This window comes from Heterodontus francisci, chromosome 42 (genome assembly GCF_036365525.1).
Source record: "Heterodontus francisci isolate sHetFra1 chromosome 42, sHetFra1.hap1, whole genome shotgun sequence".
Lineage (NCBI taxonomy): Eukaryota > Metazoa > Chordata > Chondrichthyes > Heterodontiformes > Heterodontidae > Heterodontus > Heterodontus francisci.
Genome location: NC_090412.1, coordinates 3,508,739 through 3,531,758, shown reverse-complemented (window position 1 = coordinate 3,531,758; position 23,020 = coordinate 3,508,739). Strand labels below are relative to the sequence as shown.

Genomic DNA, 23,020 nt, shown 5'->3' with positions numbered 1-23,020 from the left:
CTCCATCCCAGGATACACAGACATGAATGAGGGTATCTGACATATGGTTTAACCATTCATCACCAGATCTGACTGGACCACATCAAGCAAGATTGGATTTTACTCTCAGTTGCCAAAATTGCTCTTGAGCACAAACAAGAAACCAGGGCATTTTTTCCCTTCGACCAATCCTCTCATTAAACCCCACCCCCTACCCCATTCACCCTCACCTCCAATAAAATGCAGGGAACTCATGAACTTCTTTGTCACTAAGATTGAGAGCAGTCATTCACCTGCCTCTGCTGCTTCCCCTTTCCCTTATTCACTAAGCCACATGTTCCCAGTCTCCCTGCAACTTAGCCCTGAATCACATCTCCTCTATATCTTCTCGAAGCTCATCTTGTCGACTAAACCCACCATTGCTCATTTGACTCCATTCCTATTAGAGAGCTGACCACACAGCTTCCCTCCCCGTTTATGCTAGCCAACTGTATAAATGGTTCCCTCTCCTCAGGGACTGCCCCTTCTCATAAATCTGCTATCATCATGCCCTCCTCAAAAAACCCCACCCTCAACCCCTCTGACTTTGCAAACTACAACCCCTTCTCCAACCATCCTTTCTTCTCTAAAGTCCTTGAACATGTTGATGTGGTCTACATGGACTTCAGTAAGGCTTTTGATAAGGTCCAGCATGGGAGATTGGTTCAGAAGGGACGAGCTCGTGGGATCCAGGGCAATGTGGATCCAAAATTGGTTTAGTGGAAGGAGGCAGAGGGTGATGATCGAGGGTTGTTTTTGCGAGTGGAAACCTGTGACCAGTGGCATACCGCAGGGATCAGTGCTGGGACCCTTGCTGTTTGTAGTGTACATTAATGATTTAGACGTGAATATAGGAGGTATGATCAGTAAGTTTGCAGTTGTCATGAAAATTGGTGGTGTCGTAAATAGTGAGGAGGAAAGCCTTAGATTACAGGACAATATAGATGGGCTGGTAAGATGGGCGGAGCAGAGGCAAATGGAATTTAATCCTGAGAAGTGTGAGGTGATGCATTTTGGGAGGACTAACAAGGCGAGGGAATATACAATGATGGTAGGACCCTAGGAAGTACAGAAGGTCAGAGGGACCTTGGTGTACTTGTCCATAGATCACTGAAGGCAGCAGCACAGGTAGATAAGGTGGTTAGGAAGGTATATGGGATACTTGCCTTTATTAGCCGAGGCATAGAATATAAGAGCAGGGAGGTTATGATGGAACTGTATAAAACGCTAGTTAGGCCACAGCTAGAGTACTGTGTACAGTTCTGGGCACCACACTATAGGAAGGATGTGATTGCACCGGAGAGGGTGCAGAGGAGATTTGCCAGGATGTTCCCTGGGCTGAAGCATTTCACTTATGAAGAGAGACTGAATAGGCTGGGGTTGTTTTCCTTAGAGCAGAGAAGGCTGAGGGGGGACATGATTGAGGTATACAAAATTATGAGGGGCATTGATAGGTTAGATAGGAAGAAACTTTTTCCCTTAGTGGAGGGGTCAATAACCAGGGCGCACAGATTTAAGGTAAGGGACAGGAGGTTGAGAGGGGATTTGAGGAAAAACTTTTTCACCCAGAGGGTGGTTGGAATCTGGAACACACTGCCTGAAGAGGTGGTAGAGGCAGGAACACTCACAACATTTAAGAAGTATTTAGATGAGCACTTGAAATGCCATAGCATACAAGGTTACGGGCCAAGTGCAGGAAAATGGAATTAGAATAGTTAGGTGCTTGATGGCTGGCACAGTCACGATGGGCTGAAGGGCCTGTTTCTGTGCTGTATAACTCTATGACTCTATGAATCTATGTTGTCACCTCCCAAACGTGTACCGTCTTTTCTACTACTCAATGTCTGAATCTCTGCAATCAGATTTCCTCCCCTGCCACAGCACTGAAACGACTCTAAAGTCATAAATGACAGCTTTATGACTGTGGTGCATTAGCCCTCTTCATCTTCCTTGCCTGTCTGCAGTCTTTGAAAGGGTCCATCAAACCATCCTTCTCTAATTCCTCTCCTCCATTGTTCTGTGGAATGAGATTGTCCTCATTTGGTTTCATTCTTCTCTATAACTGTAGTCAGGATATCTCGAGCAATGGATTATCTTCCTGCCTTCTCATTGTCACCCCTGGACTCCAATCCATCCTTGACCTCCCCTTTCTCCTCAACTACATGCTACCCCTTGGTGATATCATCTACAAATAGCATGCTGATGACAGCCAGTTGTACCTCTCCCTTACCTCTGCAAACCACTCCACTGGGATAAGCTGCAATCTCCTCCAACTAATCATTAACAACTGAAAGCATCAACTTGGCCCCACCACAAGCTCCATAACCTTGGTACTGATTCCATCTGTCCTTCCTGTCACTCTCTCAGGCTGATGGACCCTGTTTGCAACCTCCTCAAGTCCCAAGCAGAGCTTCTCAGACCATATTTTCTCCTTCAGGAAGGTTACTTCCACTTCCATAACATCACCTGTCACTGCCCCTGTGTCAGCCCATCTGCTGCTGAGATCCTCATCCATTCCTTTGTCATCTCCAGACTCAACTCTTCCAATGCTCTCCTGGCCAACCTCTCACCTTCCACCCTTCATGAACTTGAGCTCAACCAAAACTCTGCTGCCTATTTCCTTGCTCACACCGAGTCACGCTCACCCATCACCCACTGCGCTCGCACACCTATGTTGGCTCCCAGTCCACCAAAGCCTCCAATTTAAAATTTTCATCCAGTTAACTAAAAAAGTTAAAGATAGTATCAAACATGAAGAAAAAGCATATAATTGCACAAAGCTGGGTGACAGGTCAGAAGATTGGACAGAATATAAAAAGCAGAAATGAATGACTAAAAGATTGATAAGGAAGGAAGAATTAGAGTACAAGAGAAAGCTAGCCAGAAATATAAAAACAGATAGTATGAGTTTCGATAGATATTTAAAGAAGAAAAGAGTTAACAAAGTGAGCGTTGGTCCTATAGAAAGTGAGTCTGGGAAATTAATACGGTAAAATAAGGAGATGGTTGATAAATTGAACAGGTATTTCACATTGGTCTTCACCATAAAGGATACAAGTAAAATCCCAGAAATTGCTGTAAATCAGGAAATGGAAGACAGGGAGGAACTCAAGAAAATTACAATCACCAGGGAAGTGGTACTGAGTAAATTGTTGGAGCTGCGGGCTGACAAGTCCTCGGGTCCTGATGGACTTCATCCTAGGGTCCTAAAAAAGGTGGCTCATGAGATAGTTGATGCGTTGGTTTTAATTGTCCAGAATGCCCTAGATTCAGGGAAGGTTCCGTTAGATTGGAAAATAGGGAATATAACTCCTTTATTCAAAAAGGGAGACAGAAAGCAGGAAACTACAGGCCAATTAGCTTAACATCTGTCTTAGGGAAAATGTTAGAAGCTATTATTAAAGACATTATAGCAGGGCATTAAGAAAAGTTCAAGGTAATCAGGCAGAGTCAATATGGTTTTGTGAAAGGGAAATCATGTTTAACCAATTTATTGGAGTTCTTTGAGGGAGTTATATGTGCTGTGGATAAAGGGGAACCGGTGGATATATTGTACTTAGATTTCCAGAAGGCATTTGATAAGGTGCCACATTAAAAGTTATTGCAGAAAATAAAAGCTCATGGTGTAGGGGGTAACATATTGGCATGGATAGAAGATTGGCTAGCTAACAGAGAGTAGGCATAAATGGGTTATTTTCTGGTTAGCAAGGTGTAACGAGTGGTGTGCTGCAGGGATCAGTGCTGGGGCCTCAACTTTTTACAATTTATATAAATGATTTGGATGAAGGGACCGGAGGTATGTTTGCTAAATCTGCTGATGACAGAAAGATAGGTAGGAAAGTAACTTGTGAAGAGGACATAAGGACAAAGGGAGAGAGGTTAAGTGAGTGGGCAAAGATCTGGCAAATGGGGTATAATGTGGGAAAATGTGAAATTGACCATTTTGGCAGGAAGAATAATAAAGCATATTATCTAAATGGTGAGAGATTGCAGAGCTCTGAGATGCAGAGGGATCTGGGTGTCCTAGTGCATGAATCGCAAAAGGTTAGTATGCAGGTTCAGCAAGTAATTAGGAAAGCTAATTATTGCAAAGGGAATTGAATGCAAAAGTAGGGAGATAATGCTTCAGTTAGACAGGGCATTGATGAGACCACATCTGAAGTACTGTGTACAGTATTGGTCTCCTTATTTAAGGAAGGATGTAAATGCATTGGAAGCAGTTCAGGGAAGGTTTACTAGATTAGTACCTGGAATGGGAGGATTGTCTTATGAGGAAAGGTTGGACAGGCTAGACTTGTATCCACTGGAGTTTAGAAGAGTAAGAGGCGACTTGATTGAATCATATAAGATCCTGAGGGGTCTTGACAGGGTGGATGTGGAAAGGATGTTTTCCCTTGTGGGAGAATCTAGAACTAGGGGTCACTGTTTAAAAATAAGGAGTCACCCATTTAAGACAGAGATGAGGAGAATTTTTTTCTCTGACGTTGTGAGTCTTTGGAATTCTCTTCCTGAAAAGGCTGTGGAAGCAGAGTCTTTGAATATTGTTATAGAGTCATAGAGTGATACAGCACTGAAACAGGCCCTTCGGCCCACCGAGTCTGTGCCAACCAACAACCACGGGCGGCACAGTGGCGCAATGATTAGCACCGCAGCCTCACGGCTCCAGCGACCCAGGTTCAATTCTGGGTACTGCCTGTGTGGAGTTTGCAAGTTCTCCCTGTGTCCTTCGGGTGCTCTGGTTTCCTCCCACATGCCAAAGACTTGCAGGTTGATAGGTAAATTGGCCATTATAAATTCCCCCTAGTATAGGTATGTGGTAGGGAAATATAGGGACAGGTGGGGATGTGGTAGGAATATGGAATTAGTGTAGGATTAGTATAAATGGGTGGTTGATGGTTGGCACAGACTCGGTGGGCTGAAGGGCCTGTTTCAGTGCTGTATCTCTAAACTAAACTAAACTATACTAATCCTACATTAGTCCCATATTCCCTACCACATCCCCACCATTTTCCTACCACCTACGTACACTAGGGCAACAACCCATTTATACTAATCCTACATTAATCCCATTTCCCTCTCACATCACCACCTTCCCTCAATTCCCCTACCACCTACCTACACTAGGGGCAATTTACAATGGCCAATTTACCTGTCAACCCGCAAGTCTTTGGTTGTGGGAGGAAACCGGAGCACCGGCGGAAACCCACGCGGTCACAGGGAGAACTTGCAAACTCCGCACAGGCAGTACCCAGAATCGAACCCGGGTCGCTGGAGCTGTGAGGCTGCGGTGCTAACCACTGTGCTGTCCTTGTTAAGGCAGAGGTAGATAGATTCTTGATAAGCAAGGGGGTGAATGGTTATCGGGGTAGGCAGGAATGTGGAGTTGAGCTGAAATAATCTGCAAGGCTACAGACCAGGTGCTGGAAGGTGGGATGAGATTAGGCGGCTAGTTTTTTCAGCCAGCGCAGACACGATGGGCTGAGTGGCCTCTTTGTGTGCTGTAACTTTTCAATGGTTCTATGGTTCCACAATCACATCAGCCATGATCTTATTGAATGGCAGAGCAGGCTCAAGGGGTTGAGTGGCCTACTCCTGCTTCTAATTTGTTTGTTCATATGTTGTGTTTAAGTCAGTTCATGACCTCGTTCTTCCCCATCTCTAGAATCTCCTCCAGCCCTACAATTCGGTCACCTCCACCCCCGCACCACCCCACCCCCCCTTCCAAACTCTCTGCTCTCGTTACACTGGCCTCCTGTGCACCCTTTCTCGTCCTCCCACTATTGGTGACTGTGCCTTCAGCTGCCTTGGCCTGATGCTTTGGAATTTCCTGCCTAAACTTCTGCACATCTCCCCATGCCTTTCTTCCTTTAAGACCTGCCTTAAAACCAACCTCTTTAATCGAGCTTTTGGCCACCCCTCCAAATATTTCCTTCTTTGTCTCTGATGGGTCTTGGAATGTTTTTATACACTAAAGGCAGTAGATAGATCCAAGGTGTTGTTGACATTGTCAGCAATGCCACTGTTACCCAGTCAGTGTGGTATCTGAATCGAAAAACTTGTTTCTTCTTTAATAAAGAGGTTGTGATCATTTCTCAAACGGCCGTGGATCCGCCCATGGAAAAGAATCGCCTGACCCATCATTTCCGACAGTCGAAGTACTATCACCAAATCAGTGAGGAACTGAAGTCCTCGTTCGTGTCAGATGAGCCAAAACTTTCAATCAAAATAAAATCTTCATATGCAACTCCTTTTTGGTATCAGGTATATACAACTGTCTTGTGTTTTTTTCTTGTTAGCTATATTAGTAAATGCACCAGGCAACAACAAAGATATTGTAATGCATTTAATTATACCTGCTTTAGCTGAATAATTTAAGTTATGATGGTTATATGATGTTTGATTCAGCCTTTAGCTGCTTAATTTTCAAAGTGTCACAGAGCATTTTTATCTCCAGAATAAGCCAGCAGTCTGAACTTCGTCTGAACCTCGCTTGAACAATGATATTACAACTGCAACCACATTTCAAAAGTATTTAATTGGCTGTAAAGTACTTTAGAGATATCCCGGTGTTATAAAAGGCTTGATAAAAATCAAAGTTTTTTCTTCCTTTAAAGTGTAAGTCAGTTATTTAATGGGAGAATTGTTATCTACACTCTTGCACAGTCCATGACACTGAGAAGATTAGTCCCGAACTAGGGGCCATAAATATAAGATAGTCACTGATAAATCCAATCGGGAATTCAGGAGACACTTCTTTACCCAGAGAGTGGTGAGAATGTGGAACTCGCTACCACAGGGAGTGGTTGAGGTGACTAGAATAGGTGCTTTTAAGAGGAAGCTGGAAAAACACGAGGGAGAAAAGAATAGAAAGATTTGTTGATGGGACGAGATGAATTAAGATGGGAGGAGGTTCGTGTGGATCATAAACACCAACATGGACCAGTTGGGCTGAATGGCCTATCTCTGTGCTGTAAATAATGTAAAATGTAAGGCCGAGTGCTGAACAAATATTGGTATCCAGGACCCTGCTGTTCACACATTGACTCACAGGAGTAGCTGCGATTTCCAGCTTGATAATGGAATCACACAGAGAGGTCTCCATCTCCCTCAGACACAGTGGTCAAGCTGTGCCCTCATGTTTCAAAAGCTGAGGCCAGTGAGCGAGAGTCAGGGGGTGAGCCAACATTAGTAAGTTGGTGTTTTTATTGTTCTTCATAACGAAGGAGTGTAGAAATTGATTGCTGTCAATGTGAAAATTGTGTATTGTTCATTAATTTTTTTTGGTCCTCCTTACTAATATCTGGGGGCTTGTGCCAAAGTTGGGAGAGCTGTCCCACAGACGAGTCAAGCAACAGCCTGACATAGTCATACTCACGGAATCATACCTTACAAACAATGTCGCAGACACCACCATCGATATGTCCTGTCCCACCAGCAGGACAGACCCAGCAGAGGTGGCAGCACAGTGATATGCAGTCGCGCGGGAGTTGCCCTGGGAGTCCTTAACATTGACTCCGCACCCCATGAAGTCTCATGGCATCAGGTCAAACATGGGCAAGAAAACCTCCTGCTGATTACCACCTACCGCCCCCCCTCAGCTGATGAATCAGTACTCCTCCATGTTGAACACCACTTGGAGGAAGCACTGAGGGTGGCAAGGGCACATAATGTACTCTGGGTGGGGGACTCCAATGTCCATGACCAATAGTGGCTTGGTAATACCATAGTGACCGAGCCCTAAAGGTCATTGCTGCTAAGCTGGGTCTGCGGCAGGTGGTGAGGGAACCAACAAGAGGGAAAAATATGTTTGACCTCATCCTCACCAATCTGCCTGACACAGATGCATCTGTCCATGATAGGATAGCTAGGAGTGACCACCGCACAGTCCTTGTGGAGACAAAGTCCTGACCTCACATTGACAGTATCCTCCATCATGTTATGTAGCACTACTACCCTGTTAAATGGGATAGATTTCAATCAAATCTAGCAATGCAAAACTGGGCATCCATGAGGCGCTGTGGGCCATCAGCAGCAGCAGAATTGTACTCAAGCACAATCTGTAACCTCATGGCCCAGCATATCCCCCACTCTACCATTACCATCAAGCCGGGGGATCAACCCTGGTTCAATGAAGAGTGCAGGAGGGCATGCCAGGAGCAGCACCAGGCATACCTCAAAATGAGGTGTCAGCCTGGTGAAGCTACAACACAGGACTACTTTCATGCCAAACTGCGTAAGCAGCATGCAATAGACAGAGCTAAGCGACCCCATAACCAACGGATCAGATCAAAGCTCTGCAGTCCTGCCACATCCAGCCGTGAATGGTGGTGGACAACTAAACAACTAACTGGAGGAGTTGGCTCCACAAATATCCCCATCCTCAATGATGGGGGAGCCCAGCACATCAGTGCAAAAGATAAGGCAGAAGCATTTGCAACAATCTTCAGCCAGAAGTGCTGTGTTGATGATCCATCTCAGCCTCCTCCTGTAGTCCCCAGCCAATTCGATTTACTCTGCATGGTATAAAGAAATGACTGAAGGCACTGGATATTGCAAAGGCTATGGGCCCCGACAACATTCCGGCAATAGTACTGAAGACCTGTGCTCAGAACTAGCCACACCCCTAGCCAAGCTGTTCCAGTACAGCTACAACACTAGGTATGTCCTGTGCAAAAAAAGGACAGGTCCAACCTGGCCAATTACCGCCCCATCAGTCTACCCTCAATCATCAGTAAAGTGATGGAAGGTGTTGTCGACAGTGCCATCAAGCGGCACTTGCTGAGTAATAACCTGCTCAGTGATGCTCAGTTTGGGTTCTGTCAGGACCACTCAGCTCCTGACCTCATTACAGCCTTGGTTCAAACATAGACAAAAGAGCGGAACTCAAGAGGTGAGATGAGAGTGCCTGCCCTTCACATCAAGGCAGCATTTGACCAAGTATGGCATCAAGGAGCCCGAGCAAAATTGGATTCCATGGGAATCGGGGAAAACTCTCCCCTGGTTGAAGTCATACCTAGCGCAAAGGAAATGGTTGTGGTTGTTGGAGGTCAATCATCACTGCAGGAGTTCCTCAGGGTAGTGTCCTCGGCCCAACCATCTTCAGCTGCTTCATCAATGACCTTCCTTCAATCATAAGGTCAGAAGTGCGGATGTTCGCTGATGATTGCACAATGTTCAGCACCATTCGTGACTCCTCAGATACTGAAGCAGTCCATGTAGAAATGCAGCAAGACTTGGACAATATCCAGGCTTTGGCTGATAAGTAGCAAGTAACATTCGTGCCACACAAGTGCCAGGCAATGACCATCTCCAACAAGACAGAATCTAACCATCTCCCCTTGACATTCAATGGCATTACCATCGCTGAATCCCCCACTATCAACATCCTAGGGGCTACCATTGACCAGAAACTGAACTGGAGTAGCCACATAAATACCGTGGCTACAAGAGCAGGTCAGAGGCTAGGAATCCTGTGGCGAGTAACTTTCCTCCTGACTCCCCAAAGCCTGTCCACCATCTACAAGACACAAGTCAGGAGTCTGATGGAATACTCTCCACTTGCCTGGATGGGTGCAGCTCCAACAACACTCAAGAAGCTCGACACCATCCAGGACAAAGCAGCCCGCTTGATTGGCTCCCCATCTACAAACATTCACTCCCTCCACCACAGATGCACAGTGGCAGCAGTGTGTACCATCTACAATATGCACTGCAGCAATGCACCAAGGCTCCTTAGACAGCACCTTCCAAACCCGCGACCTCTACAACTAGAAGGACACGGGCAGCAGATACACGGGAACATCACCACCTGCAAGTTCCCCTCCAAGTCACACACCATCCTGACTTGGAACTATATCGTCATTCCTTCCGTCACTGGGTCAAAATCCTGGAACTCCCTGACAACAGTGTGGGTGTACCTACTCCACATGGACTGCAGGGGTTCAAGAAGGCAGCTCACCACCACCTTCTCAAGGGCGATTACAGTTGGGCAATAAATGCTGACCTGGCCAGCAACACCCAATTCCCATAAATGATTTTCCAAAAAATGTAAAATAAACTAGTGACCTTCATAGAATGTTCTTCAGTCCACATGCTGTCAAGAATTCACCTGACACAGGTTTCTCTGTTACAATCTCTGAGTTATGCTGTCATTTAGCAAGATATGGGGGAAAGCAAAAAGTGTACTTCAGATAGTAGAGACCAAGGGGGCTACTTATGGGAGGGACCACTGTACTGAACCTAGGAGAATATTAAATACAAACCAACAAGTTGTGACAGGCAAGATCATTGTGTGTGTGTGTTTCCTGGTTAAGTTTACCTAAATCATTCATTGTTTATTCTTGGTACTTTCAGCTGTATATTGTGTGTGGCCGCACCATAAAGAACTTAATCAGAAATCCGCAGACCTCAGTGGCTCAAGTCTTCATGATGATACTCTTTGGTCTACTGAATGGACTTATATATTATCAAATACCGCACACAATGCCAGAAGCTTTGCAGAACAGGTGGGAGGAGTACAGGAATAGCTGAATCCACACATTATTACATGTATTTCATTCAACATTATAAATTATAGAATTTCTGAGTAGGTTACTTCTTTGCTATTTTATTTCCCTGTTTGCATGTATTGAGTCTCCATACTCTATATAACTAAATCAAATTCAATAGATAAACTGTCCCGAGCATCAGTTAGTCCTTCACCAACACACCCACTCAGCATTAGATAAGTGTAATTCACCCTTGTCATTAGGGAACTGGCTGCTCACTTCTCTGAGTTCCCTCCTAGTAAGGAGGGGATCAGGAACTCAGCAGGTGATAATTGCAAGTGCAAAGCAATGCCAATAAGGAGGTAGGCACGTCTTGCTCCAAAGGTACTGTCAATTGCACCTGTGAGCAGGTTGTCAGACCTTAAAGTGGCTCACCCAATGAACCTTTCCCTCCATCTGCCTCCACTTGCAATCTTTCCCAAACACACAAGCACAGCCAAGCTCAGAATCACTGCTGGTGCTAAACTGTGACCTGTGAAAGTGCAAAGGCAAAGCACTACAAATGCTGGAAATCAGAAATAAAATCAGAAAATGCTGGAAATGCCGAGCAGGTCTGGCAGCATCTGTTGAGAGATAAACAGAGTTAATGTTTCAGGTTGATGACCATTTGTCAGAACTGGAAAAAAGTTAGAGGATGCAGCAGGTTTTAAGTAAGTACAGAGGCTGGAAAGATAAAAAGTGAAGGCCTGTGATAGGGTGGAAGGTCAAAGAGATTAAATGGCGAAAGGGATGAGAGTGCAAGGCAAAAAGAGATGGTAATGGGACAAGTAAAAAAACAAAAGATGGGTCTGGAGGAGGTGTAAATGGCAACAGCAGAATCATTACCAACAGCTACTGTCCAAAAAATTGGGAGCAGTGGTTGTAACCTGAAATTGTTGAACTTAATATCGAGTCTGGAAAGTTGTAAAGTCTTTAATCAAAAGATGAGGTGCTGATTCTCAAGCTTCCATTGAGCTACATTGGAAATGTAGAAGACTGAGGACAGAGAGATCAGAGTGTGAGTGGGGCCGAGAGTTAAAATGACCAAAGCTCATGGTCACACTTAGGAACTGAATGGAGGTGTTCCGCAAAACGGTCACCCAATCTGTGTTTGGTTTCCCTAATGTAGAGGGGACTGTATCAGGAGTAACTAATATAGTATATTAAATTGAAAGAAGTAGAGGTAAATTCATGGTTCAGCAGGAAGGACCTTGGACGGTGGAAAGGGAGGAGGTGGAAGGGCAGGTGTTGCATCTCCTGCACTTGCACAGGAAGATGCCATGTGAAGGGGAGAGGTGGTTGGGGGTGATTGAGAAGTGGATCAGGCTATCGCAGAGGGAATGGTCCATTCGAAAGGCTGAGAGAGAAGGGGAATATGATGGCAGCATCAGTCTGGTGGACTGATGATCACCACCAGAGGTGGTGGAAATGGCGGTTGATGATCCATTGAATGCGAAGGTTGGCGGGGTGGAAAGTGACAATAAGTGGAACCCGATCATGGCTCTGGGAGGGAGGGGAAGGGGTGAGAGCAGAGGTGCAGGAAATGGAACAGACACAGTTTGGGGCCCTGTCAACCACGGTGAGGTGGAATCCTTGGTTAAGGAAAAGGGACGACATATCAGAAGTGCTAGGATGGAAGGCTGTATCATCAAAACAGATGTGATGGAGAAGGAGAAACTGGGAGAATGGAATGGAGCCCTTACAGGAAGCAGGGTGTGAGGGAGTGTAGTCTAGGTAGCTGTGCGAGTCTATGGGGTTATAATGAATATTTCTTGATAGCCTATCTGCAGAAAGGGAGACAGAGAAGTCGAGGAAGGGAAGGGAAGAGTTGGAGATGGACCTGTAAAGGTGAGAGAAGGGTAGAAATTGGAAGCAAAGTTGATAAAGTTTCCACTTCGGGGCGAGAGCAGGAAACGGCACCGATACAGTCATCAATATATTGGAAAAAGAGTTGGGGGAGGGGCCTGAATAGAACTGGTACAAGGGATGTTCCATATATGCCACAAAAGGCAGGCATAGCTAGGACCCATGCGGGTACCCATAGCAACACCTTTTATGTGAAGGAAGTGAGTGGAGTTGAAGGAGAAGTTGTTCAATGCGAGAACAAGTTCAGCCAGGTGGAGGAGGGTGATGGTGGATGGGGACTGGTTGGGTTCTGCTCAAGGAAGAAGCGGAGAGCCCTCGGACTGTCCTGGTGGGGGATGGAGGTGTAGAGAGATTGGACGTCCATAGTGAAGAGGCGGCGATTCGGGCCAAGAAACTGGAAACTGTTAAAGTGACAGAGGGCATCGGAAGAGTCATGGATGTAGGTGGGAAGAGACTGGACAAGGGGAGTTGAGAGAGGAAGAAATCAGTTCAGTGGGGCAGGAGCAGGCTGAAATGATGGGTCTCCCAGAGCAGTCCTGTTTGTGGATCTTCGGAAGGAGGTCAAAGCAGGCTGTTTAGGGATATGCCTATGAGGTTGAAAGGATGATCTCCAGAGGAGATGAAGTCAGCAACATTCTGGAAAACAATGGCTTGATGTTCAGTGGGGGAGTCATGGTCTGGGGGAGGTAGGAGGAAGTGTTGGAGAGTTGCCGTTAGGGCCTCTGCCGGGTGGAGCTCGGTTTGCCAAACAACAACTGTATTAACATTGTTTGCAGATTTGATGACAATGTTTGGGTTAGACCTGAGAGAACGGAGTGCAGCAGGTTCAGAGGGAGACAGGTTAGAGTGAGTGAGAAGAGCAGTGAAATTGAGACGACTGATGTTACACCAGCCGTTCTCAATGAAAAAACCTAGAGAGGGTACGAGGCCAGAGGGAGGGGTCCAGGTGGAATGAGAATTCTGAAGACAGGAGAAAGGATCTGCTATGTCAGGGGTGGGGGAGGGGGGGGGGGGGAGTGGGGTAAGACTCCTGGTCAAAGAAGTGGGTGTGGAGGCAAAGGTGACAGAAGAGGTCAGCATTGTGCTGAGCTTGGAATTTGTTGAGGTGGAGGTGTAAAGGGATGAAGCTGAGGCCTTTGCTGAAGACAGATCATTCAGGATCAAAGAGGGGAAGGTCAGAGGGATAGTGAAAACATGGCAAAGGGTGATTGGAAGAAGGGATGGGGTCAGAGGAAAGTGAAAAGAAGGATGCAGAGGAACTTTGGTATCCATTAACTCTAATAGTTTGTAGGATTGACATGATGAATTGCACCTGGAGTCTACATTTCCAGTAGCATTTCTATCAAATAGTTACCTTACTCTGAAGTCTCAGTGTGTATTTTTGATTTCAGAATCGGCGCATTCTTCTTCTTGATAATCAATCAGGTTTTTGGCAACCTTTCTGCTGTGGAACTTTTCATACAAGAAAAAGCACTCTTTAGGTATGCAGCTAAGTATATTGTTCCCGAGTATTTAATGAACAAGTGAATTAAAATGAGGAAATTGCGTTCCCTGCCTCCTCAGAATGGGACATGAGTCTTTTAGATAAAAGCAAAATACTGTGGATGCTGGAAATTTGAAATCAAAACAGAAAATGCTGGAAATACTCAGCAGGTCTGGCAGTATCTGTGGAGAGAAATGCAGAGTTACCATTTCAGGTCTGTGACCTTTCATCAGAACTGGCAAAGGTTAGAGATGTAATAAGTTTTAAGTGAAGTAGGGGTGGGGAGGGGGAAGAGAACAAAAGGGAAGGTGGGTAATAGGGCAGAGGGCAGGAGAGATTAAATGACAAAAATGTCGTGGGACAAAGGCAAAGGGAGTGGTAACGGTAGTTGTAAAAGACAAAGCATTCCTCCAGAGAGAGTGTGAATGACAGAATAATAGACAGCTCTGTCCAAACGCACAAACATGAAGAAACAAGTTTAAGGCAGGCACATGGTTAAAAGATAAAATAAGATAATAAAAAAGACCAGTCATGCTCTGAAATTATTGAACTCAATGTTGAGTCCGGAAGGCTGTAGAGTGTCCAATCAGAAAATGATGTGCTGTTCCTCGAGCTTGCGTTGATGTTCACTGGAACACTGGCTCTTTTAGCGTGGCTCTGCAGTTACTTAAAAAAAGTGTCATAACCAAACTGAAAGCACGCTAACAGATGAACTGCTTCACAATAATGTCACTACAAGCAAGTAACATGTTACTCCCCAGTGTTTGGTGGTTGTAGCACCATCACTGAGATTGGGCTGTCTTGTTTATACTTTGCCCAATTTCACTTTCCATTGAAGTTAGATTCCTGCCAGGTGGATTGAGTTAAGATTTCCCACAATGTTGGATATCCAGAGGAAAGCTGTGAAATCACTCGAGGATTAATTTAATTGTTATATAGCAATGCAGAAACAATGTGCAATGAGCCAGAGGGCACTCATGGGTCCATGTGGCCCCCAATTTGAAAAACTATGTTCTGCGAATTATTTTGACATTCAAATCCCACCATGTTATTCCTCGCAACTGCGGTGATGTAGAAGTTTTTAATTCTAATTCTTTCATCAGCCATGAAAAGGCGAGCGGCTATTATCGAACTTCAGCATACTTCCTGTCCAAGATCCTGGCCGATGTGATACCCAATCGCATCATACCAGTTCTTATTCTTGCAGCTATTAGCTACTTTATGATGGGTAAGTGCATTAGTAACTTTCGCCCATTATCAAAATAAGTTATAATTATTAACTACACAGCTGTGCCTGAATATAACCAGACTTTACCTGTAGGCAGGCAAGTTTAACCATACAGTGACAAGGTATGAAACCAAGGAATAAAAGCAAAATACTGCGGATGCTGTAAATCTGAAATAACAATCAATGCTGGAAATACTCAGCAGGTCTGGCAGCATCTATGGAGAGAGAAGCGGAGTTAACTTTTCAGGTCTGTGACCTTTCATCAGAACTGAGAAACCAATAAGACTGATTCCTTACTTTTATTAATATATAATTGATACCTCAGTTGAATTATAGATAGTAGTGTAGAATATTTAAAAGTCTTATTTATTCAATAATGGATACCTGGGGATAAATCCATTGGAGTATTTTAATCAAGGGTTGAGATTGGAAGAGGTCAATACTGGGATGCCTCTGATAGACCAAGTTCTAACGCAGAGGTTAAAGATAGAAAGCAAATTGGAACTATTCGGCCCGAATCTTTTACAGTTCTCTAGCCACGCCCCTGCTCCACTATCTCAATGGGATACTTATCTGTGAAATGAATGGGCAGGATTTGGCGCTGCCAAGTCACCTGATTTTATCACATAAATCATAACTGACCGACATTCATCGACTACTCATGAACTTGGGATAATTCTATAAAGTTGCATGGATTCGAAGGGTGAAACCTTTGGGCATGCTCAGTTTGTAATCGCTTTCCATGCAGAGCACAAGTGGAGCTGTTGCTGTAGATTTTTATTTATTATATTTGATTTCAGGTTCAATGGGGAGGACATTGGTCCGGGGGGTGGGAGCACAAAACCAGTTTCAGTGGAACAGAAGTCCCACTGTATAAAACGAGCTGCCACAAAAGCCAATTCTGCACGACTGCCCAAGACCAATTTCACCCGCTCTATTTTTCACTTTGCTTCTCTCCCTTAACCACCTTCGGGTAAGAATCATCCCTCTCCCTTCTTGAGGGTTAATTTTCCCTTAGCTCAACTATCTCACTCCAGTGTGTTTTCCTCCATCTTCCACTCATCTCTCCTTCGCTCACTCCCCTATACTATCACTGAAGTTATTTCTGTCTCTTTTGGCATTTCCCAATCCATCTCACTCCTCAGCAATCTCTATCTCATTCACTCTCCTTTACCATTTTTGTAGTTCTTTCCTTTGCTGTTTCTCCTTAGTAATCTACTCTTTGTCTCCCTGTCACTCTACTTTGCAGCCTCTACGTCCCTCCTCTGTGCCTCATTGACCACCAGACACATGTGCATTGTATAAAAATATTGGACTGTAAAACACAAATTACATTAGAGAATAGGCCATCAATAAATACTTCAAAAGGACAAAAGGGGCATGATCTTTGTTGCTTGACAACTCAATAATATCTCAATTTTTCACCAAAACTAGTGACTTTTTAAACAATTGTTTCATTACTTCTGCACAATGCATATATTAATATTTTTCACACAACCATGGTGTGCACTGTCACAATGCAATGCGTGTAAGGGTTGTCCAGTGCAATTTGGTCCATTGAGAGCATTGTCTTCTGCTCAGTGAGATTGTCTTGGCCAAGCTTGGCTAAAGTTAATTTCAAATTCTGGGAAGACATTCTAATGTTGTTGTGTTGGAAAGATTGGAAATCGCAACGGAAGCTGTTAGTTTCTAGTGTTTCACACCCCACTTGTGGTATTTCAGGTAGTCAATTACTATAAGCAACCAAATCTTTAACAAACTTCACTGAAATCGCCATGATACTTTTAGAGAACACAATTATATGTTTCTGCAGAATTCCTTTCTTTTAACAAAATCAGCAGCCCTCCTATTTGAAATCGTTTATTGAACTAGCTTGTCAACTAACATTGCGCAATGCATTTTCAACCCTTGATTGCAATGTGCTCAATACAGGGTTGAAAAGAGATGCTGCACCTTTTTTCTTGTTCTGCTTGACTCTCAGCCTTACCAGTTTATCGGCGGTGAGTTTGGCCTTCCTAGTGAGTGCGAGCGTTAGCACCTTTGCAATAGCCAATGCACTGATCGCCATCCCATATGTCTTCATGATGGTAAGAGCCTGTTTTTGAGCCATTTCCCTATACCTTCTATTGGTTCCTGTTACCTGTTTGGAAACTCTGAAGAATGGTTCACTTGTGTTGCAGGTTTTTGGAGGATTTCTGGTAAACTTAAACAGAATGTTGCAGTGGCTTTCTTGGCTGAAGTGGATCAGTATATTCCGTTATGGGTTGAACGTAAGAAACTTTTTTTCAAAAAAACTTTAGAATAAGTGTGAATATGGCTATCCAGAGGAAAGCTGTGAAACCACCTGAGGATTAATTTAATTATTCTGACCGAGTTGGTAAAAGCCCTGCAGACAGGTCACCTTGAAATCAAGGTCAGAATAAGGGTAGCAGCTGGGGATGTTTGTTCAAAGGCTGCAGCACATTTGGGAGGTCGGGGGGAATGGGGATTGATGTGGATGGTGAGTTGTGAGCTACAGCAAGAAAGCCTTGGAAATGCAGTCGTGGGTGAAGACTTGGAAGCATGCTGATGTGGTTTGTGATGGGAGGCAGAGGCATAAAGTGAGTTAGGGACTGGCGATAGGAGCATAGGGAGCAAAAGATCAAAAGCGTGGAACAAATAATGGGCAAATAGAAACAAGTTGATATTTGCTATTACATTTACTGTTGATTGAAAACCAATGATGAAGCATTGCCTATGATTAGGTCACTTGGGGGTACAGGTAATATAATTCCAGATGGCCTTGAAATATGACATCAAGTTTGTTCCTTGGGTTTTAATTAGGGAAGATAGGCAGATGAGTAATGAGACAAATATTTTCACTTAAGCTCAACCCAGATCTGCCACTGTAAGTAAGTACGCTTCATGTACTTTAGAAAAGGTCATAAAGCTTTAGTTTTAAAAGCTTAATCAAAGTATCCACACCCTTAAAAATGACAATACGGATTAACATTAATATTTCATTTTTCCCATCTTTCCATAGGCACTGATGATCAATGAACTAAAAGGACAAATATTTTACATGAATTCAACAGAGTGAGTGCACTTTTAAAAACTGAAGCTATGTTTTTAATTCAAAATTTAAAAAATAAATCTGTGCGTTGTCCAATAAGTTAGCCACATCGGGATCACTAATGTCCTTTAGGGAAGGAAATCTGCTGTCCTTACCTGGTCTGGCCTACATGTGACTCCAGACCCACAGCAATGTGGTTGACTCTTAACTGCCCTCTGAAATGGCCTAGCAAACCACTCAGTTGTTAAGGGCAATTAGGGATGGGCAACAAATGCTGGCCTTGCCAATGATGCCCATATATTATTAAAGAATACATTAAAAAACTCTAATCTTTCCAATCCCAATTCCTGTTCTTTTTCCATGTTCCCATACTTCTTAGTATCTCCCTTTTGAAGACCTCAATCAAAGTACCCTCCATTGCCATTGAAAATAGCAGATTCCACATTCTTGTAATCCTTTATGTGAACAATTTTTGCTTTGGATTCGCTTTCTTAAATTTTATCTCATATTCTGAAGGGGGGAAGCAAAGAGTAATTTTCTGTCAACTCTGTCTATTCCATTCACTATTTTAAATCGCTCCATCCTGATCAAATCTCCTATTCTCACATCTAGTCAATATGATGCAATTATCCAGGCTTTCAGGTCTGCCAATTGTGTGAATTGTTGATGAGTTTCTCCAGCATACCCTTACTAACTTGGCAATCAATTCCCATTTAACACATTACAAGCCAAACCCTAAATCAAGGTAGTCATTTACAAAGTGCACTCTAGTTGAATAGAAGGAACTTGGCTGAGAGAGGGATTTGGGTTATATTCCCTAGAGATGGGATCAAGGGATTTGATTTTATTTGATGCATAAAATAATGAATGAAATTGATAGTTAATGGGGAATTAATCCAGAACAAGAGATAATCTTAAAATTCAAATATAAATGTTCAGGGAGGACACTTATTTCATATGGGATATGGGTGTTAAGTATTGTCCTCGGGGATATTTACTGTTTGGGTAATTTTTAAAACATTTGCTTCTTACGAGGCAGACTAATATCTGATTGGTGTGTCCCATTCCTTCTGCAATGATCCATATTCTGTATTTTGCAGGATCCCTGGAGAGATATACATGATTGAGCAAGGTATCGATTTCAGCACCTGGGGCTTCTGGCAAAATGAAGTTGCACTTCTGTGTATGATGACAATATTAATGTTCCTGGCTTTCATACAACTTTTAAGAATTAACAAGTGGAAGTAGAACATGGTTAATTTTGTAAGAGTACTTGGCTGTATACCTGGTGTACTTTGAACTCTCATTACTCTGAAAAAACACATCATCAGCAACTCACTATAACAATTGAAAACAATGATAATCCAGTTCCCACTGCTTGCTGTCCAACTGGCAACGTTGAAATTTACTTTAATGCGAATGCTAAGTGACCGAATTTGGTGAATACAAGCAGTTGCCCATTAAGTAAGTTCCAATGTTAAAGAGCTATCTTATCTCATTAATCCTTCCCCAATCTTAACAACTTTACCAGCAGTTGGGGAGCGGTGCAAATATCCAAACGCAGAGCTGTTTCCTTTACCAAGAACCATTAATTCTTGGGATGTTGATGGCACTAGCAAGGCCACCTTTACTGCCCATCCCCAGTCACCCTGAGGAGGTGATGGTGAGCCTTCTTCCCATGATGGCTTTCACAAAGCAGTCGTTTACTGGGTCATTTCAGAGGAGGTTAAGAGTCAAGTATCAAATATTAGAGTCACATGTAGGCAGACTTGGTCAAGTGGCAAATCCCTTCCCTGAAAGTCTTTAATGAACTTGTTGGGTTTTATGACCATCAGGTATCCTTCATTGCCATCTTCTGACACCAGTTCACAAATGACCAGATTTATTAAATTCAACTTCACAATTTGCCTTGGTGAGATTTGTCCTCATGACCACAGGGTTATTCATCCATTGATTTTCATATTTGGTGTTTAAGGTAGCAAGCTAATAATTTATGCCAAAGTAAAACACATGAATGGGAGGAGCAAACTGAAGCACGTACTGGGAGTTCAGTTTCATTACTTTTAAATTGATGGCAGTATTATAATAAACTCTCAAAAATTCAGCCCATTATAGATACCAGAACATGAAGCTAACATACAAACATTTATCGTGCACAGCAATACGATTGGTCCAAGAAATTTGCAACATTTGATTTGGCAGCTGTCAATTTGACACAATGAAAGCTGTTTTGTTCTCATGATTATAAAAGCAAAACAAATGTGGAAATCTGAAATGAAGCCAGAAAATGCTGGAAATACTCAGCAGATCAGGCAGTATCTGTGGAGAGAGAAACAGTGTTAATGTTTTCAGTCGATGACCTGTTCTATTCTTAACTTCAACCTCAGAAAAGCTTTATGATCTAAATACTTAGCAGGACAAACATCATGTTCTGACAAAAGATCAATCTGAAACATTAGCTGTTTCTCTCTCCACAGATAATTTCTATTTCGATTCCTTCTCACTATTATTGTTTTAAAATTGGGAAACTTGAGTAAAGAACAGATGTTCACAATAAATGACAGCAAAGCTGAGCAGAGTGCAAGTCACTAGAAAATAAATGAACAAGCATTGATGACAGTGGCCTTGAGTTTTAAAACCTGTAGACTAAGATGAAGGGAAGACTGAGGGAGGTACAAGGGTCCAAAGTTTTGAGGTTCTTAGAAGGAATGAGGGAGATAGATTCAATGTGACTTGCGTACTATCAAAAATGGAGGAAGAAAAATTGCTACTCCAACAGAGGCTGCAGAGGCACCAGGCACAGAGCTTTTCCTGTTTTTAAATATCATAGAGTCATAATGGCACAGAAGGAAGCCATTCGGTCCATTCAATCCATGCTGGCTCTGTATAGAGCAATCCAGTCGTCCCATTCCCCCATTCTATCACTGTAGTCCTGCAAGTTTATTTCCCTCAAGTACCCATTCAATTTCCTTTCAAAATCAATCATCATCTCCGCACACAGTTCCAGGTCATTACCACTCGCTACATAAAAAAGGTTCTTCTTCATGTCACCCACACTCCACCCCATCTCTTGCCCCAAATCTTAAGTGTCCCCTAGTCTTTGTACCATCAGTCAAAGGGAACAGCCTTTCCTTGTCTACCTTGGCTAAACCTTGTACACGTCTATCAAATCTCCCCACAACCTCCTTTGCTCCAAGGAAACAACCCCAGCTTCTCCAACCTAATCTTGTAGTTAAAAGCCCTCATCCCTGGAATAATTCTGGTAAATCTCCTCTGCACCTTCTCAAGGACCCTCACATCCTTCCTAACATATGGTGACCAGAACTGTATGCAATATTCTAGTTGTGGCCTCTATTTATGAAGCCCAAGATCCCATACGCTTTGCTGACCACTCTCAATATGTCCTGCTGCCTTCAAGGATCTATGCACATGGACCCCAAAATTCCTTTGTCCCCCACACTCTTTAGAACTGTGTCATTAAGTCTACATTCCTCTCCCTATTCCTTCTGCCAAAATACATCATCTCTCACTTCTCTGTGTGGTGTTGGTGAGTCTCATGTCAATTATAGGGATCATTTCATGAAACTGACAGCAAGCATATGAGCAAATGTGCAGTTGTTAAGAACAGCAGTCCAGTTCCACTTCCTTCTTTCTGCAAATAAATACCAAAATATTTTAAAGATAAGATCCTGTTTTTGTAGGGATTTATTGTGCTCAATCCAAAAGACTTGCATTTATATAGCACCTTTCACAACCTTGGGATGTCCCAATGCTCATAAGAAATGAAGTGCTTTTGAAGTGTAGATACTGTTGTAATGTAGGAAATGCAGCAGCCGTTTGTGCACAGCAAGCTCCCACAAACAGCAATGTGATAATGACCAGATAATATGACTTTAGTGATGTTGGTTGAGGGATAAATATTGGCCAGGACACCGGGGATAACTCCCCTGCTCTTCTTTGAAATAGTGCCACGGGATCTTTTACGTCCACCTGCAGGGCAGACTGGGCATCGGTTTAACGTCTCCTCTGAAAGAAGGCTCTTCCAATAGTGCAGTACTACACTGAGAATGTTGGCCTAGATTTTAAATCTGCTTTAATAGAGATTGGATAGAAACAAATGATCCACTTCTCTCCAGTATGTTACAATAAAAAGCATTTTTGGTGTTTTGCATGAGGAATGTGTGGGAAATACACAGTGGATGAGTCAGCATCTGAAGGAGAAAGATGGATTGACATTTTTAGTGGGGCTCATCAGACTTCTAATGCAAAGATATATCCAAAATATTTAGCCCTTTCTTTCAGAAGGAAACCACACTGCTGTGCAACTTTACCATTTCCTTTTTCACTTCTGTTTTTTGTTGTCCTTCTATATATTGTTTCCCAGTCACAAAAACGAAAAGTGCCCGCTTACAATTCAGATGTTCATTCGAAAATCTACCACTCCTTACATATAGTAAGCATCGTGGCAAGTTATACAACAGGAACAAGGCTAGTGGCCTTCATTTTTCTTAAACCAACAATTGTAGAATATAAAAACAAGAAATACTGGAACCACTCAGCAGGTCTGGCAGCATCTGCGAAAAGAGAAGCAGAGTTAACGTTCCAGCATTTCTTGTTTTTATTTCAGATTTCCAGCATCCGCAGTATTTTGCTTTTATAATTGTAGAATATAATTGCCCAAACATCCAAGAAAACAAAATTTCAGTTATTCTGTCATGACAAACCAGTGATCTTGATTATAAGGAAAGCAACTGCTTTGTACATTATAGACAAGGCTACTGGCTTCATTGCAAACACAAATTCCTAAACACCAGTTAGTAGTTCACACAACAAAGTCTGACTGATTC

The 23,020-nt window shown here is 43.2% G+C and overlaps 1 protein-coding gene across 1 annotated transcript in view; it reads left to right on the top strand.

Moving 5' to 3' along the window:
- LOC137355304 (broad substrate specificity ATP-binding cassette transporter ABCG2-like) overlaps positions 1 to 19,421 on the top strand; it is a 34,540-nt gene extending 15,119 nt beyond the window's left edge. Inside the window, exons 8-15 of the mRNA XM_068020289.1 lie at positions 6,095 to 6,279; positions 10,372 to 10,523; positions 13,802 to 13,891; positions 14,997 to 15,121; positions 17,054 to 17,208; positions 17,302 to 17,391; positions 18,144 to 18,196; positions 19,274 to 19,421. Coding sequence (XP_067876390.1) covers positions 6,095 to 6,279; positions 10,372 to 10,523; positions 13,802 to 13,891; positions 14,997 to 15,121; positions 17,054 to 17,208; positions 17,302 to 17,391; positions 18,144 to 18,196; positions 19,274 to 19,421 — 998 coding nt within the window. The remainder of the gene's footprint in view (positions 1 to 6,094; positions 6,280 to 10,371; positions 10,524 to 13,801; positions 13,892 to 14,996; positions 15,122 to 17,053; positions 17,209 to 17,301; positions 17,392 to 18,143; positions 18,197 to 19,273) is intronic.
- The last annotated feature ends 3,599 nt before the right edge of the window (positions 19,422 to 23,020 follow it).